This window comes from Lichenostomus cassidix, unplaced genomic scaffold (assembly GCF_008360975.1).
Source record: "Lichenostomus cassidix isolate B80296 unplaced genomic scaffold, HeHo_3.0 HiC_scaffold_37, whole genome shotgun sequence".
Taxonomy (NCBI): Eukaryota; Metazoa; Chordata; class Aves; order Passeriformes; family Meliphagidae; genus Lichenostomus; species Lichenostomus cassidix.
This window is the reverse complement of record NW_028147279.1, coordinates 677,188-697,339: the sequence shown is the minus strand read 5'-3', so window position 1 is coordinate 697,339 and position 20,152 is coordinate 677,188. Positions and strand designations below refer to the sequence as shown.

At 51.2% G+C, this 20,152-nt stretch overlaps 1 protein-coding gene across 2 annotated transcripts; it reads left to right on the top strand.

Annotated features, from left to right (window-relative positions):
* The first annotated feature begins 731 nt into the window (after positions 1 to 731).
* PPP2R1A (protein phosphatase 2 scaffold subunit Aalpha) lies at positions 732 to 18,803 on the top strand. Of its 2 annotated transcripts, XM_085044665.1 has the most exons (15): positions 732 to 888; positions 2,202 to 2,292; positions 3,928 to 4,028; positions 5,321 to 5,553; positions 6,153 to 6,300; positions 7,690 to 7,845; positions 9,164 to 9,278; positions 9,796 to 9,866; positions 10,455 to 10,589; positions 12,374 to 12,547; positions 13,451 to 13,511; positions 13,599 to 13,753; positions 16,346 to 16,488; positions 17,770 to 17,861; positions 18,605 to 18,803. In XM_085044665.1, the coding sequence occupies exons 1-15, from the start codon at positions 811 to 813 to the stop codon at positions 18,619 to 18,621; spliced, it is 1,770 nt and encodes a 589-aa protein (XP_084900791.1). In that variant the 5' UTR covers positions 732 to 810; the 3' UTR covers positions 18,622 to 18,803. The 2 variants fall into 2 exon arrangements, with proteins under 2 accessions (XP_084900791.1, XP_084900792.1); XM_085044666.1 differs by lacking the exons at positions 16,346 to 16,488; positions 17,770 to 17,861; positions 18,605 to 18,803 and adding an exon at positions 15,355 to 15,432.
* The last annotated feature ends 1,349 nt before the right edge of the window (positions 18,804 to 20,152 follow it).

Below are 20,152 nucleotides of genomic sequence, written 5' to 3'. Positions count from 1 at the left end.
ATGAACCAGTTCGGCACTGGCGAGCTCCCAGTTTGATCCCAGTTTGCTCCCAGTTCATCCCAGTCTGTCCCAGTATGATCCGCTGGGCTCCCAGTTCATCCCAGTTTGATCCCAGTTCTTCCCAGTTTCTCCCAGTTTGATCCCAGTTTGTCCCATTGCCAACCAGTAAATCCCAGTTTGATCCTCAGGGGATCCCAGTTTGTCCCAGTTTGCCCCAGTCTGCTCCCAGTTTGGCCCCAGGGGATCCCAGTCCGTCCCAGTATGATCCTGTCAGGCTCCCAGTCCATCCCAGTCCATCCCAGTTCCTCCCAGTTCACTCCCAGTTTCTCCCATTGCCAACCAGTAAATCCCAGTTTGGCCCCAAGGGATCCCAGTCCATCCCAGTATGATCCTGTCGGGCTCCCAGTCCCTCCCAGTCCCTCCCAGTTCGCTCCCAGTCTGTCCCATTGCCAACCAGCTAATCCCAGTATGATCCTATTGGGGTCCCAGTTCGCTCCCAGTTCGCTCCCAGTCCCTCCCAGTTCCCCCCAATTCGCTCCCAGTCCCTCCCAGTTCGCTCCCAGTTCTTCCCATTGGGTTCCCCAGCGGCTCCGGTTGCCTAGCAACGCCCCGAGCTGTCAATCATCCTCGCCGCCCAATCACCGCTCGAGGCCCCGCCCCGGCCGCATGGGCGGGGCCAGCGCTCAGACTGACAGCCGCCTCCACCAATGGGAAAGGCCGACGGGAGCCGCCGACCAATCACGGCGCGGCAGGCCCTGCAGGCGGGGGCGGGCGGCCCCGTGCGCCCTCAGAGCCGGGGCGGCGGCGAAGATGGCGGCGGCGGACGGCGACGACTCGCTTTACCCCATCGCGGTGCTCATCGACGAGCTGCGCAACGAGGACGTGCAGGTAGCGCTGTCGCGACACGCAGGGGCTCTGTCGCGATAGGCGCGGGCTTTTCCCGCGGCCTGGCGGTTCGGAGGGCAATGCCAGCGAGCGGCGCTGAGGCCGATGGAGGCCGCGGCTATGAGACGGCCGCTGTGATTGGCTGAGGCGGCCTGCTCCCCTCAGGCGCGGGCCAATGGGCGGCGTTGTTACAAGCGTGAGGGGAGCGCTGGCCTTCCTGGGGGTTGGGGTGAAAGGCGCGTTCTGATTGGTCGATAGCGGTGTTTAGTTTGTTACGCGCGTTCTGATTGGTCGGCAGGGAAACCCACCCCCGCCCACCGCGGCGCCCCCTAGCGGCGGGGCAGCGCCGCGCTGTCCCCGCCCACCTCCTCCCCTCAGCCAATAGGAGCGCGAGGCCTAACCAGCGCCGCTCCTCATTGGCTGTTGCCCCACGTGGGAGGAGCCAATCGCGGCGCTCCTCTCTGCCGCGGCGCCGCTGCGGTGCTGTGAGACGGCGACGCTGATTGGCTGCGGCGCGCCGGGTGGGCGGAGTCAGCCGGGAGGGGTTTGGTTGCCACTTGGGGAGGTTTGTTTGCCACTTTGGGGTTATTTTTGCCTTTTTCTTCACTCTTTCCCCATTTTGCTGTGCTTTGTCCTCATTTTTCTGCTTTTTTTCCTCATTTTTCTGCCTTTTTCCTCATTTTCTGCATTTTTCCTTATTTCTCTGCCTTTTCCCCCATTTTCCTTTCTTTTCTCCCTTATTTTCCTACCTGTTTTTCAACCATTTTGCTTCATTTTCCTGAATTTTTTTCCCCTCATTTTCCTGATTTTTTCCTCCTCATTCTCCTGATTTTTCCTCCAAATTTTCCTGGTTTTTCCTTCTAATTTTCCTGATTTTTCCTCCTCATTTTCCTGATTTTTTCCCCTCATTTTCCTCATTTTTCCCTCATTTTTCTGATTTTTTCTCCTCATTTTCCTGATTTTTTCCCTCATTTACCTGATTTTTTTCCCTCATTCTCCTGATTTTTTCCTCCTCATTCTCCTGATTTTTCCTCCAAATTTTCCTGATTTTTCCTCCTCATTTTCCTCATTTTTTTCCCTCATTTTTCTGACTTTTTCCCCTCATTTTCCTGATTTTTTTCCCCTAATTTTTCTGATTTTTTCCCCTCATTTTCCTGATTTTTTCCTCCTCATTCTCCTGATTTTTCCTCCAAATTTTCCTGATTTTTTTCCCTCATTTTCCTCATTTTTTCCCCTCATTTTCCCAATTTTTTCCCATCATTTTCCACCCATTTTTGCCCAAATTCCTGATTTTTCTCCCCATTTTTCCCTCCCAGCTGAGGCTCAACAGCATCAAGAAACTCTCGACCATCGCTTTGGCTTTGGGAGTTGAGAGAACCAGGAGTGAACTTCTGCCTTTCCTCACCGGTAAATTCGGGGAAAAAATCCCCAAAATTTGGGGGAAAAATCCTCAAAATTTGGGGAAAAAATCCCTAAAATTGGGGGGAGAAAACTCAAAAAATTGGGGAAAAAATCCCCAAATTTGGGGAAAAAAATTCCCAAAATTTGGGCAAAAAGTCCCCAAAATTGGGGGAGAAAATGCCAAAAATTGGGGGAAAAATCCCCAAAATTGGGGGGAGAAAATCCCAATAATTAGAGGGAGAAATCCTCAAAAATTGTGGGAAAAATCCCCAAAAATTGGGAGAAAAATCCCCAAAATTTGGGGGAAAAAAATCCCCAAAACTGGGGGGAGAAATTCCCAAAATTGGGGAAAAAATCACCAAAATTTGGGGAAAAAATCCCAATATTTAGAGGGAGAAATCCTCAAAAACTGGGGGAGAAATCCTCAAAATTTGGGGAAAAAATCCTCAAATTTTGGGGTGATTTTTGGGCATTTTTGGGATGTTTTTGGGCTATTTTTGGGGTGGTTTTGGGGCTGTTTTGGAAGTTATTTTTGGGCTGTTTTGTTTGTGGTTTTTGGGGCATTTTTGGGGCATTTTTTGGTGATTTTCAGGTGGTTTCTTGGGGTGTTTTTGGGGCATTTTTGGGTGATTTTTGGTGATTTTCAGGTAGTTTCTTGGGGTGTTTTTGGGGCAGTTTTGGGGCAGTTTGGGGTTGTTTTTCTCACAATTTCAGGGTGATTTTGGAGCATTTTTAGCCTGGTTTTTGGAGTGATTTTCGGGCATTTTGGGGCAATTTTTAGGGCAGTTCTGGGGTGTTTTGCTCGTGTTTTTGGGCTATTTTTGGGGTGTTTTTGGGGCGTTTTTTGGGGTGTTTTCTGGACTATTTTTGGGGTGGTTTTGTTGGTTTTTTGGGGTGTTTTGGGGATGTTTTGTGGTTTTTGCGGCATTTTGGGGTCATTTTTCCCTAATTTTAGGGTTTTATTGGCTGTAGTTGTCATTCCTACATTGTGGGCGTGGCTTAGACCCACTGGGCGTGGCCTGGCGATGATTGACAGCTGTCAGTCACCTCACCTGTCCCACCAAACCTCATTTACAATGAGAACAATGAATGATAGGCAGGCAGTGGGCGTGGTTAGGAGGCTGTGGGCGTGGTTTGGGTGCGGTGGGCGTGGCCTGGGGGATGATTGACACCTGTCAGTCACCTCACCTGTCCCACCTGTCCCACCAAACCTCATTTACAATAAAAACAACAAACTATAGGCAGGCAGTGGGCGTGGCTTGTGCATTGTGGGCGTGGTTTGGATGCAGTGGGCGTGGTTTGGGTCCGGTGGGCGTGGCCTGGGGATGATTGACAGCTCACCTGTCCCCCCAGACACGATCTACGACGAGGATGAGGTGCTGCTGGCAGCCTGTGGGCGTGGTTTGGGTGCGGTGGGCGTGGTTTGGATGTAGTGGGCGTGGTTTGGGTGCGGTGGGCGTGGCCCGGGGGATGATTGACAGCTCACCTGTCCCACCTGTCCCCCCAGACACGATCTACGACGAGGATGAGGTGCTGCTGTCAGGCAGTGGGCGTGGTCAGGGTGATGTGGGCGTGGTTTGGGTGCGGTGGGCGTGGCCCTGGGGATGATTGACAGCTCACCTGTCCCACCTGTCCCCCCAGACACGATCTACGACGAGGATGAGGTGCTGCTGGCGCTGGCAGAGCAGCTGGGAACCTTCACTGCGCTCGTCGGGGGACCTGAGTTTGTGCACTGCCTGCTGGTGGGTGAGGGGAACTCACCTGGGGACTCACCTAGGGGGGAAAAACACACCTGAGTTTGTGCACTGCCTGCTGGTGGGTGAGGGGAACTCACCTGGGGACTCACCTAGGGGGGAAAAAATCACACCTGGGGGGGAAAAACACACCTGGGGACTCATCTGGGGGGGAAAAACTCACACCTGAGTTTGTGCACTGCCTCTGGTGGGTGAGGGGAACTCACCTGGGAGCTTACCTGGGGGGAGAAACTCACCTGGAGAGGGGAAAACTCACCTGAGTTTGTGCACTGCCTGCTGGTAGGGAAACTCACCTGGGAGCTCACCTGGGGGGAGAAACACACCTGAGTTTGTGCACTGCCTGCTGGTGGGTGAGGGGAACTCACCTGGGGGGGAAAAACTCACCTGGAGGGCCAAAAATGGACTTTGTGGGGCAAACAACACACCTGGGGAAACCAAAAACATACCTGGGCTCTCATCTCGACATACCTGGGCACACCTGGGGGTCAGCTAGGGTCATCTGAGGGTCACCTGACAACACTGAGGGTCATTCAGACATGGCTGGTAGTTATCTGGTTACACCTGGTGGTCACCTGGGCACACCTGGGGGTCATTGAGGGTCATCTGAGGGTCATTTGGAGACACTGAGGGTCAGCTGAAGGTGTCCTGAAGGTCGCCTAGACATACTGGAGGTCACTCGGTGGTCATTTGATGGCCATTTAGCCACTCCTGGTGGTCACACCTGGTGGTCAGTGGTCACCTGGTGGTCACCTGATGGTCACTCTGTCCCCAGCCACCCCTGGAGAGCCTGGCCACAGTGGGGAGACATTGGTGTGACACTCGATGGTCATCTGAGGGTCACTCGATGGTCATTTAGGGATTGCCTGGTGGTTACCTGGTCACACGTGGTGGTCACCTGATGGTCACTTTGGGATTACCTGGTGGTCACCTGATGGTCACTCTGTCCCCCCAGCCCCCCCTGGAGAGCCTGGCCACGGTGGAGGAGACACTGGTGTGACATCAGGGACAGTGATGGCCATTCAATGGTCACCTGAGGGTCATTTAGCCACTCCTGGTGGTCACACCTGGTGGTCAGTGGTCACCTGGTGGTCACCTGATGGTCACTCTGTCTCCAGCCACCCCTGGAGAGCCTGGCCACGGTGGAGGAGACACTGGTGTGACACCAGGGACAGTGATGGCCATTCAATGGTCATTAGATGGCCATTTAGCCACTCCTGGTGGTCACACCTGGTGGTCAGTGGTCACCTGGTGGTCACCTGATGGTCACTCTGTCCCCCCAGCCCCCCCTGGAGAGCCTGGCCACGGTGGAGGAGACGGTGGTTCGGGACAAGGCGGTGGAGTCGCTGCGGTCAGTGTCCCACGAGCACTCGCCGCCCGACCTGGAGGGTCACTTCGTGCCGCTGGTCAAGCGGCTGGCCGGAGGCGATTGGTTCACCTCGCGCACCTCGGCCTGCGGCCTCTTCAGCGTCTGCTACCCGCGAGTGTCCAGCCCCGTCAAGGCCGAGCTGCGCCAGTGAGTGACCGGCGGGGGTTGGGGTCACTTGGGGTGGTTTGGGGGGGTTTGGGGTGGTTTGGGGTCATCAGGGAGTGACCAATGGGGTTTGGGGTCACTTGGGGTCATTTGGGGTCATTAATGAGTGACCAATGGGGTTTGGGGTCATTTGGGGTGGTTTGGGGTCATCAGTGAGTGACCATTGGGATTTGGGGTCACTTGGGGTCATTTGGGGTGCTTTGGGGTCTTTTGGGGTCACCAGGGAGTGACCAGTGGGGTTTGGGGTCATTTGGGGTCATCAATGAGTGACCAATGCAGTTTGGGGTGGTTTGGGGTCACTTGGGGTCACCAGGGAGTGACCAATGGGATTTGGGGTCATTTGGGGTCATCAGGGAGTGACCAATGGGATTTGGGGTCATTTGGGGTCACCAATGAGTGACCAACGGGGTTTGGGGTCACTTGGGGTCACCAGGGTGTATCCCAGGTGTCTCCAGGTGTCCCCAGGTGTATCTCAGGTATCCCCAGGTGTATCCCAGGTGTATCTCAGCTGTCCCCAGGTATCCCCAGGTGCGTCCCCAGCTGTCCCCAGGTGTGCTCAGGTGTGTCGCACCTGTCCCCAGGTACTTCCGGAACCTGTGCTCGGACGACACGCCCATGGTGCGCCGCGCCGCCGCCTCCAAGCTGGGCGAGTTCGCCAAGGTGCTGGAGCTGGAGCACGTCAAGAGCGAGATCATCCCCATGTTCTCCAACCTGGCCTCCGACGAGCAGGTGAGGCTCACCTGGGCACACCTGGGATACACCTGGAGAGAGAAAAACACACCTGGGGGGGAGAGAAACACACCTAGAGTGGAAAAGAAAAACACACCTGGGGGTCACCGTGTTCTCCAGCCTGGCCTCCGACGAGCAGGTGAGACACACCTGGGGACACCTGGGGACACCTGTAGGTTACCGGTACACACCTGTATTTACCTGCAGGACTCTGTGCGCCTCCTGGCGGTCGAGGCCTGTGTGAGCATCGCCCAGCTGGGCACACCTGAGCTCACCTGGGTGTATTTTAACATACATTAACATACATGAACTCACCTGGGGTTACCTGTACACACCTGTAACTTACCTGAGCACACCTGTAACTCACCTGTATTTACCTGCAGGACTCGGTGCGCCTCCTGGCGGTCGAAGCCTGTGTGAGCATCGCCCAGCTGGGCACACCTGGTGTCCATTAACACACAGTAACACACCTGTACACACCTGTAACTCACCTGAGCACACCTGTAACTCACCTGAGCACACCTGTTCTCACCTGCAGGACTCGGTGCGCCTCCTGGCGGTCGAGGCCTGTGTGAGCATCGCCCAGCTGGGCACACCTGAGCTCACCTGGGGTTACCTGTACACACCTGTAACTCACCTGAGGGTTACCTGTATTTACCTGCAGGACTCTGTGCGCCTCCTGGCGGTGGAGGCCTGTGTGAGCATCGCCCAGCTGGGCACACCTGGTGTACATTAACACACAGTAACACACCTGTACACACCTGTACACACCTGTACACACCTGTAACTCACCTGAGTACACCTGTATTTACCTGCAGGACTCTGTTCGCCTGCTGGCGGTGGAGGTGTGTGTGAGCATCGCCCAGCTGGGCACACCTGAGCTCACCTGGGGTTAACTGTACACACCTGTAACTCACCTGTATTTACCTGCAGGACTCGGTGCGCCTCCTGGCGGTCGAGGCCTGTGTGAGCATCGCCCAGCTGAGCACACCTGGTGTACATTAACACACAATAACACACCTGTACACACCTGTACACACCTGTGCACACCTGTAACTCACCTGTAACTCACCTGTAACTCACCTGTTCTCACCTGCAGGACTCTGTTCGCCTCCTGGCGGTGGAGGCCTGCGTGAGCATCGCCCAGCTGGGCACACCTGAGCTCACCTGGGTGTATTTTAACATACATTAACACACAGTAACACACAATAACACACCTGTGCACACCTGTAACACACCTGTAACTCACCTGTATTTACCTGCAGGACTCAGTTCGCCTCCTGGCGGTGGAGGCTTGTGTGAGCATCGCCCAGCTGGGCACACCTGGTGTACATTAACACACAGTAACACACCTGAGCACACCTGTAACTCACCTGTATTTACCTGCAGGACTCTGTTCGCCTCCTGGCGGTCGAAGCCTGTGTGAGCATCGCCCAGCTGCTGCCGCAGGAGGAGCTGGAGGGGTTGGTGATGCCGACGCTGCGCCAGGCGGCCGAGGACAAGTCCTGGCGGGTCAGGTACATGGTGGCCGACAAGTTCACCGAGGTGAGCACACCTGGGCACACCTGGGCACACCTGGGCACACCTGGGCAGGGTTTGGGGTGAATTGCAGGGAGTTTGGGGTGTTTTTTGGCTTTTTTTTGGGCATTTTTGGGGATTTTTGGGTGTTTTGGGAGCTCTGGAGGTGAGATTGGCACACCTGGGCACACCTGGGTGTCATTTGGGGTGAATTTTGGGGGATTTTTTGGTATTTTTTGGGCATTTTGGGGCATTTTTTGGGTATTTAGAGATGAGTTTTGGGGATTTCTGGGTGTTTTCGGAGCTCTCAAGGTGAGATTGGCACACCTGGGCACACCTGGGCATCATTTGGGGTGAATTTTGGGGAGTTTGGGGTATTTTTGGGGGCACTTTTGGGGTATTTAGGGATGAGTTTTGGGGATTTTTGAGTGTTTTGGGATGTCTTGAGGTGAGATTGGCACACCTGGGCACACCTGGGTATCATTTGGGGTGAATGTTGGGAGGTTTGGGGCATCTAGTGATGAGTTTTGAGGATTTTTGGGAATTTTGGGGGATTTTTTGGGTTTTTAAAACACTTTTTTGGGTCTATTTTGGCCAAATTTCGCTGGAATTTCGCTGGAATTTCTGGAAAATTCTGGGGAAATTCTGGGAATTTTTGGAATTTCAGGTTGACACACCTGGGCACACCTGGAACACCTCTTAGGGTCATTTTTGTGGCCATTATGGGCTATTTTAGGTCTAATTTGGCCAAATTTTGCTGGAATTTTGGGAAAATTTTGGGGAATTTTTGGGAATTTTTGGGAATTTCAGGTTGACACACCTGGGCACACCTGAAACACCTCTTAGGGTCATTTTTGTGGCCATTATGAGGCATTTTAGGTCTATTTTGGCCAAATTTCGCTGGAATTTCACTGGAATTTCGGGAAAATTTCGGGGAAATTTTGGGAATTTTTTGGAATTTTTGGAAATTTCGGGTTGGCACACCTGGGCACACCTGGGAATGTCTCAAAACACCATTTTTTTGTTATTTTGTGGCCATTATGGGCTATTTTGGGTCGATTTTGGCCAAATTTCGCTGGATTTTCATGGGAATTTCAGGAAAATTTTGCGGAAATTTTGGGAATTTTTGGGAATTTCGGGTTGGCACACCTGGGCACACCTGGAACACCTTTTGGGGTCATTTTTGGGGCTATTATGAGGCATTTTGGGGCTATTTTGGGTCTATTTTGTCCAAATTTCAATGGAATTTTGCTGGAATTTCGGGAAAATTTCGGGAAAATTTTGGGAATTTTTGGGGAATCCCAGGTGAGCCTCACCTGTCCCACCTGTCCCACCTGTCGTGCAGCTCCAGCGTGCCGTTGGCCCTGAGATCACCAAGACTGACCTGGTTGGAGCTTTCCAGAGCCTCATGAAGGACTGCGAGGCGGAAGTGAGAGCGGCGGCGTCCCACAAGGTCAAAGGTCAGCCAGAAACGTCCCCAAATTGGCCCCAAATTGTCCCCAGGTGGCCTCGATGACGTCATCTGTGTCTGAGGTTTCGAAAATGGCCCAAAATGACCCAGAAATGACCTTAAATAGCCCAAAAATGGCTTTAAATGACATCAAAATTGGTCTAAGATGTCATTATATGTTCTCAAAATGTCTCTAAATGTCCCCAAAATGTCCCCAAATGTCCCCAAATTGTCCCAAAATGGCCTTGATGACGTCATCTGTGTCTGAGGTTTCTAAAATGGCCCAAAATGACCCAGAAATGACCTTAAATGGTCCAAAAGTGACCCAAAAATGACCTTAAATGGCCGAAAAATGACCCAAAAATGACCTTAAATGGCCGAAAAATGACCCCAAATTGTCCCCAAATTGTCCCTGATGTCCCCAAATGTCTCTCACCTGTCTCACCTGTCTCTCTCTCACCTGTCCCACTCTCACCTGTCCCACTCTCACCTGTCCCACTCTCACCTGTGTCTCTCACCTGCCACAGAGTTCTGCGAGAATCTCTCCCCGGATTGCCGCGAAGCCGTGATCATGGGGCAGATCCTGCCCTGCATCAAGGTGAGACACACCTGGGGACACCTGGGGACACCTGGGGACACCTGGGGCACACCTGGGGCACACCTGGGCACACCTGGGGACACCTGGGGACACCTGGGGCACACCTGGGCACACCTGGGACACACCTGGGGACACCTGAGTTACCTGAGATACACCTGGGACACACCTGGGGACACCTGGGGATACCTGGGACACACCTGGGGGCATTTGGGACACACCTGGGATATACCTGGGGACATTTGGGGACACCTGGGATACATGGAGACAGCTGGAGTGGTGGGATATGAATGGAACACAGCTGTCCCACCTGTCCCAATCTCACCTGTCTGTATCTCACCTGTGCCAATCTCACCTGTCTCTCTCACCTGTCTCAATCTCACCTGTCTCCCCTGTCCATATCTCACCTGTCTCACGTTTCCCAATCTCACCTGTCTCTCACCTGTCTCACCTCTCCCTATCTCACCTGTCCGTATCTCACCTGTGTCTCTCACCTGTCTCACCTGTCCCAATCTCACCTGTCTCACCTGTCTCACCTCTCTCACCTGTCTGTATCTCACCTGTCTGTCCCTCACCTGTCTCCCCTGGCAGGAGTTGGTTTCCGACGCCAACCAGCACGTCAAGTCAGCTCTGGCCTCGGTGATCATGGGATTGTCACCTATCCTGGGCAAGGACAACACCGTCGAGCACCTGCTGCCGCTCTTCCTGGCGCAGCTCAAGGATGAGGTGAGAGACACACCTGGGCACACCTCAGCACACCTGAGATACACCTGGATACACCTGGGATACATAGGGATACAGCTGAGATATACCTGGGCACACCTGGGATACAGCTGAGATACACCTGGGCACACCTGGGCACACCTGGGCACACCTGGGATACACCTGAGATACACCTGGGCACACCTGGATACACCTGGATACACCTGGGCACACCTGGGCACACCTGGGCACACCTGGGTACACCTGGATACACCTGGGATACAGCTGAGATACACCTGGGCACACCTGAGATACACCTGGGTACACCTGGGGGTATTGGGGTTACACCTGAGATACACCTGGGGTACACCTGGGATACACCTGGATACACCTGGGATACACCTGAGATACACCTGGGATACATAGGGATACAGCTGAGATACACCTGGGCACACCTGGGCACACCTGGGCACACCTGGGTACACCTGGGGGTATTGGGGTTACACCTGAGATACACCTGGGGTACACCTGGGATACAGCTGGGCACACCTGGGGGTATTGGGGATGCATGGGGATACATTTGAGGTACACCTGAGCACACCTGAGATACACCTGGGCACACCTGAGTACACCTGGGTATACCTGGGCACACCTGGGGGTATTGGGGATACATGGGGATACATTTGAGGTACACCTGGGCACACCTGGATACACCTGAGCACACCTGAGATACACCTGAGATACACCTGGGCACACCTGGGCACACCTGGATACACCTGAGACCCATAGGGAAACATGGGGATACATTTGAGATACACTTGAGATACTTGAGATACACCTGAGATACACCTGGGCACACCTGTGTATGAATTCACAGCTCCTTCCCAGTCTGTCCCAGTCTATCCCAGTCCCTCCCAGTTCCTCCCAGTCCATCCCAGTCCCATTATAAGAGATCATAACTCCTTCTTAGCTCCCCTTAGTGGCCAAATGAGAAAATGCAGTTTTCTCCCAGTAACTCCCAGTTTAAACCAGTAAATCCCAGTACATCCCAGTGCCTTCCAGTCCCTCCCAGTTCATTCCAGTAACTCCCAGTAACTCCCAGTCCATCCCGGTCCCTCCCAGTTCCTCCCATTATGTCATTATAATTCTGTCTTAGCTCCCTCTAGTGGCCACATAAGAGATTGCAGTTTTCTCCCAGTAACTCCCAGTTCAAACCAGTAACTCCCAGTTCAAACCAGTAAATCCCAGTGCCTCCTAGTCCATCCCAGTCCATCCCAGTCCATCCCAGTGCCTTCCAGTTCCTCCTAGTTCATCCCAGTCCCTCCCAGTCCCATTATAAGGGATTATGGATTCTTTTAGCTCCCCCTAGTGGCCAAACAAGAGATTGCAGTTTTCTCCCAGTAACTCCCAGTAACTCCCAGTTCAAACCAGTATAAACCAGTAACTCGCAGTGCCCCGCAGTGCCCCGAGGTGCGGCTGAACATCATCTCCAACCTGGACTGTGTCAACGAGGTGATTGGCATCCGGCAGCTCTCCCAGTCCCAGTTCAAACCAGTTCCTCCCAGTGCCTCCCAGTGCCTCCCAGTAACTCCCAGTAACTCCCAGTTCAAACCAGTAACTCCCAATACCTCCCAGTCCCTCCCAGTCCATCCCAGTGCCTTCCAGTCCCTCCCAGTCCCATTATAAGGGATTATGGCTTCTTTTAGCTCCCCCTAGTGGCCAAACAAGAGATTGCAGTTTTCTCCCACTAACTCCCAGTAACTCCCAGTATTAACCAGTATAAACCAGTAACTCGCAGTGCCCCGCAGTGCCCCGAGGTGCGGCTGAACATCATCTCCAACCTGGACTGTGTGAACGAGGTGATTGGCATCCGGCAGCTCTCCCAGTCGCTCCTCCCTGCCATCGTCGAGTTGGCCGAAGACGCCAAGTGGAGAGTGAGGTTGGCGATCATCGAGTACATGCCGCTGCTGGCCGGCCAGCTGGTTTGTACTGGTTTATACTGGGAGCGACTGGGAGCGGCTGGGAGGGACTGGGAGGAGAAAACGAGGCGGTTTTGGGGTGAAAAATGGGTGTTTTGCGGTGGAAAAATGGGGGTTTTGGGAGCAAAAATGGGAGTTTTAGGGTTAAAAGGGAACTGGTTTATACTGGTTTGTACTGGGATGGACTGGGATTGAACTGGGATATACTGGGAGGGGCTAGGAGGAAAAAACAAAGAAGTTTTGGGGTGAAAAAAGGGGATTTTGGGGGGAAAAATATGGGTTTTGGGGTGAAAAATGGGAGTTTTAGGGTTAAAATGGAACTGGTTTATACTGGTTTATACTGGGATTGAGCTGGGAGGGACTGGGAGGGACTGGGAGGGGATAGGAGGAGAAAACGTGGCGGTTTTGGGGTGAAAAATGGGGATTTTGGGAGGGAAAATGGGGGTTTTGGGGGGGGAAATGGGAGTTTTAGGGTTTAAAGGGAACTGGGTTATACTGGGATGGACTGGGAGGGACTGGGATGCAATGGGATGGAACTGGGATGGACTGGTTTATACTGGGATGGACTGAGATGAACTGGGAGAAGAAAACATGGCGGTTTTGGGGTGAAAAATGAGGATTTTAGGGTGGAAAATGGGAGTTTTAGGGTTAAAAGGGAACTGGTTTATACTGGTTTGTACTGGGATGAACTGGGATATACTGGGAGAGTTCACAGCCTCGTCTGGGTTGACTGGAATGTACTGGTTTGTACTGGGAGGGAATTGGATCATACTGGTTATACCGGTTTATACTGGTTTGTACTGGTCTATACTGGTCTATACTGGTCTATACTGGTTTATACTGGTCTATACTGGTTTATACTGGTCTATATTGGTCCAAACTGGTCCATACTGGTTTCTCTCGCAGGGTGTGGAATTCTTCGATGAGAAACTCAACTCTCTCTGCATGGCCTGGCTGGTCGACCACGGTACTGGTTTATACTGGTTTATACTGGGAGGGACTGGGAGGGACTGGTCCATACTGGTTCTAACTGGTCCATACTGGTTTCCCACAGTCTACGCCATCCGCGAAGCCGCCACCAGTAACCTGCGGAAGCTGGTGGAGCGCTTTGGGCACACCTGGGCGCAGGGAACCATCGTGCCCAAGGTGCTGGCCATGGCCGCCGACCCCAACTACCTGCACAGGATGACAACTCTGTTCTGCATCAACGTGAGTCACCTGGGCACACCTGGGCACACCTGGGGTATACCTGAGAGTCACCTGGGGACACCTGGGCACACCTGGGCACACCTGGGGGACAGCTGGGCACACCTGGGCACACCTGAGACTCACCTGGGGACACCTGAGAGTCACCTGGGCACACCTGAGAGTCAGCTGGGCACACCTGAGACTCACCTGGGGACACCTGAGAGTCACCTGGGCACACCTGGGGGACAGCTGGGATACACCTGGGGACACCTGGGGACACCTGAGACTCACCTGGGGACACCTGGGGACATCTGGGGACACCTGAGAGTCACCTGGGGACACCTGAGACTCACCTGGGGACACCTGGGGACATCTGGGGACACCTGAGACTCACCTGGGGACACCTGGGCACACCTGGGGACATCTGGGGGGGTTAGGATACATCTGGGGACACCTGGGGTATACCTGAGAGTCACCTGGGGACACCTGGGATACACCTGGGGACATCTGGGGGACAGCTGGGGGGGTTAGGATACACCTGGGGGACACCTGAGAGTCACCTGGGCACACCTGGGGGAGCCTGGGGACACCTGAGGACAGCTGAGAGTCACCTGGGGGCACCTCAGAGTCACCTTAGAGTCACCTGGGGACACCTGGGGGAGCTCTAGGGACATTTGGGGTACACCTGGGGACACTTGGGGGGGTTAGGATACACCTGGGGACACCTTAGAGTCACCTGGGGACACCTGGGGGAGCCTGGGGACACCTGGGATACATCTGGGATACACCTGGGGACACCTGGGGGCACCTGAGAGTCACCTGGGGACACTTGGGGACACCTGGGGGGCTTGGGATTCACCTGGGATACACCTGGGGATACCTGGGGACACCTGGGCACACCTAGGACACCCCATGGCACACCTGGACACACCTGGATACACCCGAAACTCTTCTTTGGGCTGTTCTGATGGAACTTTGGGTGAATTTCACCAGAATTTCAGGATTTTTTTTGGATTTTTCTGTGAATCTCACCTGTCCCACCTGGGCACACCTGGTGCCACTTTCAAACACCATTTTGGGGCAAATCTGGCTGAAATGTAACTGAAATTTCACTGGAGTTTCACTAGAATTTTGGGATTTTTGGGGGTTTTTTGGTGAATCTCACCTGTCCCACCTGGGCACACCTGGGGCCACTTTAAAACACCATTTTTGGGGCTATTTTGGGGCAAATTTGGCTGAAATTTCACTGGAATTTCACTAGAATTTCACCAGAATTTCGGGATTTTTTGGGATCTTTCTGTGACTCTCACCTGTCCCACCTGGGCACACCTGGGCACACCTGGCACCACTCTAAAACAGCATTTTGGGGCAAATCTGGCTGAAATTTCACTGGAATTTTGCTGAAATTTCACCAGAATTTTAGGATTTTGGGGGATTTTTTCAGGACTCACCTGTCTCACCTGGGCACACCTGGTGCCATTTTAAAACACCATTTTTGGGGCCATTTTGATGGCATTTTGGGGCAAATTTGGCTGAAATTTGGCTGAAATTTCACAGCAATTTTGGGATTTTTCTGGATTTTTCTGCTAATCTCACCTGTCCCACCTGTCCCACCTGGCCAGGTGCTGTCGGAGGTGTGCGGCCAGGAGGTCACCACCACCTGGGCACACCTGGTGCCACTTTAAAACACCTTTTTGGGGCAAATTTGGGGCAAATTTGGCTGAAATTTCATGAAATCTGGCTGGAATTTCACCGGAATTTCACCAGAATTTCGGGATTTTTGGGGATTTTTCCGCGACTCTCACCTGTCCCACCTGGGCACACCTGGGCACACCTGGTGCCACTTTAAAACACCTTTTTGGGGCAAATTCGGGGCAAGTTTGGCTGAAATGTCACTGGAATTTCACTGGAATTTCACTGGAATTTCACTGGAATTTCACTGGAACTTCGGGATTTTTTGGGATTTTTTCGGGACTCTCACCTGTCCTACCTGGGCACACCTGGTGCCATTTTAAAACACCATTTTGGGGCAAATCTGGCTGAAATTTCACCAGAATTTCATGGGAATTTCGGGATTTTTGGGGATCTTTCCGCTAACCTCACCTGTCCCCCCTGGCCAGGTGCTGTCGGAGGTGTGCGGCCAGGAGGTCACCATCACCCAGGCCACACCTGGACACACCTGGTGCCACTTTAAAACACCATTTTTGGGGCCATTTTGAGGGCATTTTGGGGCAAATCTGGCTGAAATTTCACCAGAATTTCATGGGAATTTTGGGATTTTTTGGGGATTTTTTGTGAATCTCATCTGTCCCACCTGTCCCACCTGGCCAGGTGCTGTCGGAGGTGTGCGGCCAGGAGGTCACCACCACCTGGGCACACCTGGTGCCACTTTAAAACACCTTTTTGGGGCAAATTTGGGGCAAATTTGGCTGAAATTTCACGGGAATTTCGGGATTTTTTTCGGGACTCTCACCTGGCACACCTGGGCACACCTGGTGCCATTTTAAAGCACTGTTTTTGGGGCAAATGTGGCTGAAATTTCACCAGAATTTCACCAGAATTTTGGGATTTTTCTGGATTTTTCTGCTAATCTCACCTGTCCCACCTGTCCAGGTGCTGTCGGAGGTGTGCGGCCAGGAGGTCACCACCACCCAGATGTTGCCCACCGTGCTGCGCATGGCCGCCGACGCCGTGGCCAACGTCCGGTTCAACGTGGCCAAGTCGCTGCAGCGCATCGGGCCCATCCTGGACAGCGGGTACGGCCAGTGTGGACCAGTATGGACCAGTGTGGACCAGTATGGACCAGTATGGACCAGTTTGGGCTGGTTCAGACTGGTTTGGGCTGGTTTGGATACCTGGAGCACACCTGGTCCAGCTGGGTTGGCTTACCTGGTCGTGTTGGAGGTGTTGTGTGGTTTGTGTCTCACCTGTCCTAATCTCACCTGTCCCACCTGTCTCACCTGTGCTGATCTCACCTGTGCTGATCTCACCTGTGCTGATCTCACCTGTCTAATGTGTGTCTCACCTGTCCTAATCTCACCTGTCCCGCCTGTCTCACCTGTGCTGATCTCACCTGTGCTGATCTCACCTGTCCAATATGTGTCTCACCTGTCCTAATCTCACCTGTCCCACCTGTCTCACCTGTGCTAATCTCACCTCTCTCGCCTGTCCGTTTGTCTCACCTGTCCTAATCTCACATGTCCTAATCTCACCTGTCTCACCTGTCTGATGTGTGTCTCACCTGTGCTAATCTCACCTGTCCCACCTGTCTCACCTGTGCTGATCTCACCTGTGCCACCTGTCTCACCTGCCCCATCTCTGTCCCACCTGTCTCACCTGTCCTAATCTCACCTGGCCCATTTCTCTCTCACCTGTCTCACCTGTCTGTCTCAGTCTCACCTGTCCAACCTCACCTGTTTCTCTCAATCTCACTTGTCTAAGTCTCACCTGGCTCTCTGGTCTCACCTGTCCAACCTCACCTGGCTCACCTGTCCCATTCTCACCTGTCTCACCTGTCTCTGTCTCACCTATCTCACCTGGTTCTTCAGTCTCACTTGTCTCTCTCACCTGTCTCAGTCTCACCTGTCCCACCTGTCTCACCTGTCTGTCTCAGTCTTACCTATCTCACCTGTCTCACCTGTGTCACCTGGCTGTCTGATCTCACCTGTTCACTCTCACCTGTCCCACCTGTCTGTCTCACCTGTCCTTTGTCCTACGCTGGCTCACCTGTTTCAGTCTCACCTGGCTCACCTGTATCATCTGTCTGTTAATCTCATCTGGCTTGCCTGTGTCACCTGGCTCTCTGATCTCACCTGTTCACTCCCACCTGTCCCACCTGTCTGTCTCACCTGTCTTTTGTCCTACACCTGTCTCACCTGTCTCTCTCAGTCTCACCTGTTCCATTCTCACCTGTCTCACCTGTCCTCACCTGTCTCACCTGTCTCTGATCTCACCTGTCCCAATCTCACCTGTCTCTCTCACCTGTCCCAGTCTCACCTGTCTCTCACCTGTCTGTCTCACCTGTCTCTCACCTGCAGCACGCTGCAGACGGAGGTGAAGCCTGTGCTGGAGAAGCTAACGCAGGATCAGGATGTTGATGTCAAGTATTTCGCACAGGAGGCGCTGACAGGTGAGAGACACACCTGGGGACACACCTGGGGACACCTGGGGACACCTGGGGATACCTGGGTGGGACAGGTGACACACCTGGGGGTATATTGGGGACATTGGGCACACCTGGGACACACCTGGGCACACCTGAGATACACCTGGGACACACCTTGGGGACAGTGGGGACACCTGAGGACACCTGGGGACACCTGGGGGGACAATGGGGACACCTGAGCTCAGCTGGGGACACCTGGGGACACCTGGGGGAGACAGGTGACACACCTGGGGGGACATTGGGGACATTGGGCACACCTGGGGATACCTGGGGGGACACTTGGGGACACACCTGGGGACACCTGGGGACACCTGGACACACCTGGGGGACACTTGGGGGACACCTGGGGATACCTGGGTGGGACAGATGACACACCTGGGGACACCTAAAGATACCTGAGAGATACCTGGGGATACCTGGGGGGACAATGGGGACACCTGGAGGATACCTGGGCACACCTGAGATACACCTGGGGACACTTGGGGACACACCTTGGGGACAATGGGGACACCTGAGCTCACCTGGGACACACCTGGGGACACCTGGGGGGACAATGGGGACACCTGGGACACACCTGGGTGGGACAGGTGCCACACCTGGTGCCACACCTGAGCTCACCTGGTGCCACACCTGGGGGGACATTGATGACACACCTGGTGTCCCACCTGAGCTCACCTGTCCCTCTCTCTCTCTCCCCTCCCCCGCAGTGCTGGCGCTCGCCTGACCCCCCGCGGCTCCCAGCATGTGACCGGAATCGCCGCCCCTCCCCCACCCCGCCCCTCCCCCACCCCGCCCCGCCCCTCCCCCACCCCTCCCACCCGCCCCTCCCCCCCCGCTGATCGTTAATTAATTAATTGGTTCATTAATAAGGACGAGGAGTTGGCCGTTAATAAAATCCACAACGAGGCTGCAGAGTCGTTATTCCAATGAGGGGGGAGGGGCAGGGAGGGTCACGTGGTGCTGAACGCCCCTCCCCCTCCTTCAAATGGGTTTTAAAAAATTATTTTTAAAAAAAATTTTTTTATATTTCTTATTTTATTATTCGTTTAAAAAAAATTTTTAGATTATTATTTTTCTTTATTTTGTTATTCGTTTTTAAAAAAATTAGAATTATTTGGAAAAAAATTTAAATTATTATTTTTCTTATTTTATTATTCGTTTAAAAAATTTTTTTAGATTATTATTTTTCTTGTTATTCGTTTTAAACAAATTAGAATTATTTTTAAAAAATTTAAAATTATTATTTTGCTCATTTTATTATTCGTTTAAAAAAATATAAATTGTCTAAAAAAATTTAAAATTACTGTTCTTCTTATTTTATTATTAATTTTTAAAAAACCCTAAAATTATTTTAAAAAATTAAAATTATTATTTTGCTTATTTTATTATTTGTTTTAAAAAATTGAGGTTATTTTAAAAAAAAATTAAAATATTTTTCTTTTTCATTATTCGTTTAAAAAATTTAAACTATTTAAAAAAAAATTTAAATTATTATTTTTCCTATTATTCGTTTAAAAAAATTAAAATTATTTAAAATTTTTTTAATTATTATTTTTCTTTATTTTTCATTTTAAAAAATTAAAATTATTTTTCTTATTATTCATTAAAAAAATAAATGGTTATTTTCTATTTCATTATTTTTAAAAATTCAAAAATGATTTTAAAAAAATTAAATTATTTTCTTATTTTATTCATTTCAAAAAATGAAAATTATTACTTTTCGTATTTTCTAGTCATTAAAAACTTCATGGTTATTTTTTTATTTTACTATAAAATTTTTTAAAATTCAAAAACGATTTTTTAAAAAATTTATTTTTCTTATTCATTTTTTCAAAATTAAAATTATTATTTTCTTATTTTTATTCTTTTTTTAAAAATTAATGTATTTTTTATTTTAGTATAAAATTTTTTAAAATTCAAAAAAGATTTTTTAAAAAATTTAAAATTCTTATTTTTCTTACTCATTTCAAAAAAAATTAAAATTATTATTTTTCTTATTTTTTATTCATTTAAAAAAAATTAATGGTTCTTTTTATTTTGTTATAAAATTTTTTAAAAATTCAAAAATGATTTTTAAAAATTTTAAATTCTTTTTCTTATTATTCATTTTAAAAAAAATTAATGCTCATTTTTTATTTTTGTCATTAAATTCTTTAAAAATTCAAAAATTATTTTAAAAAGAAAATTTATTACCGAATCTTTTAAAAAATTTAAAAATCATAATTATTATAAAATTGGGCGTCTGGCCCTTTAAA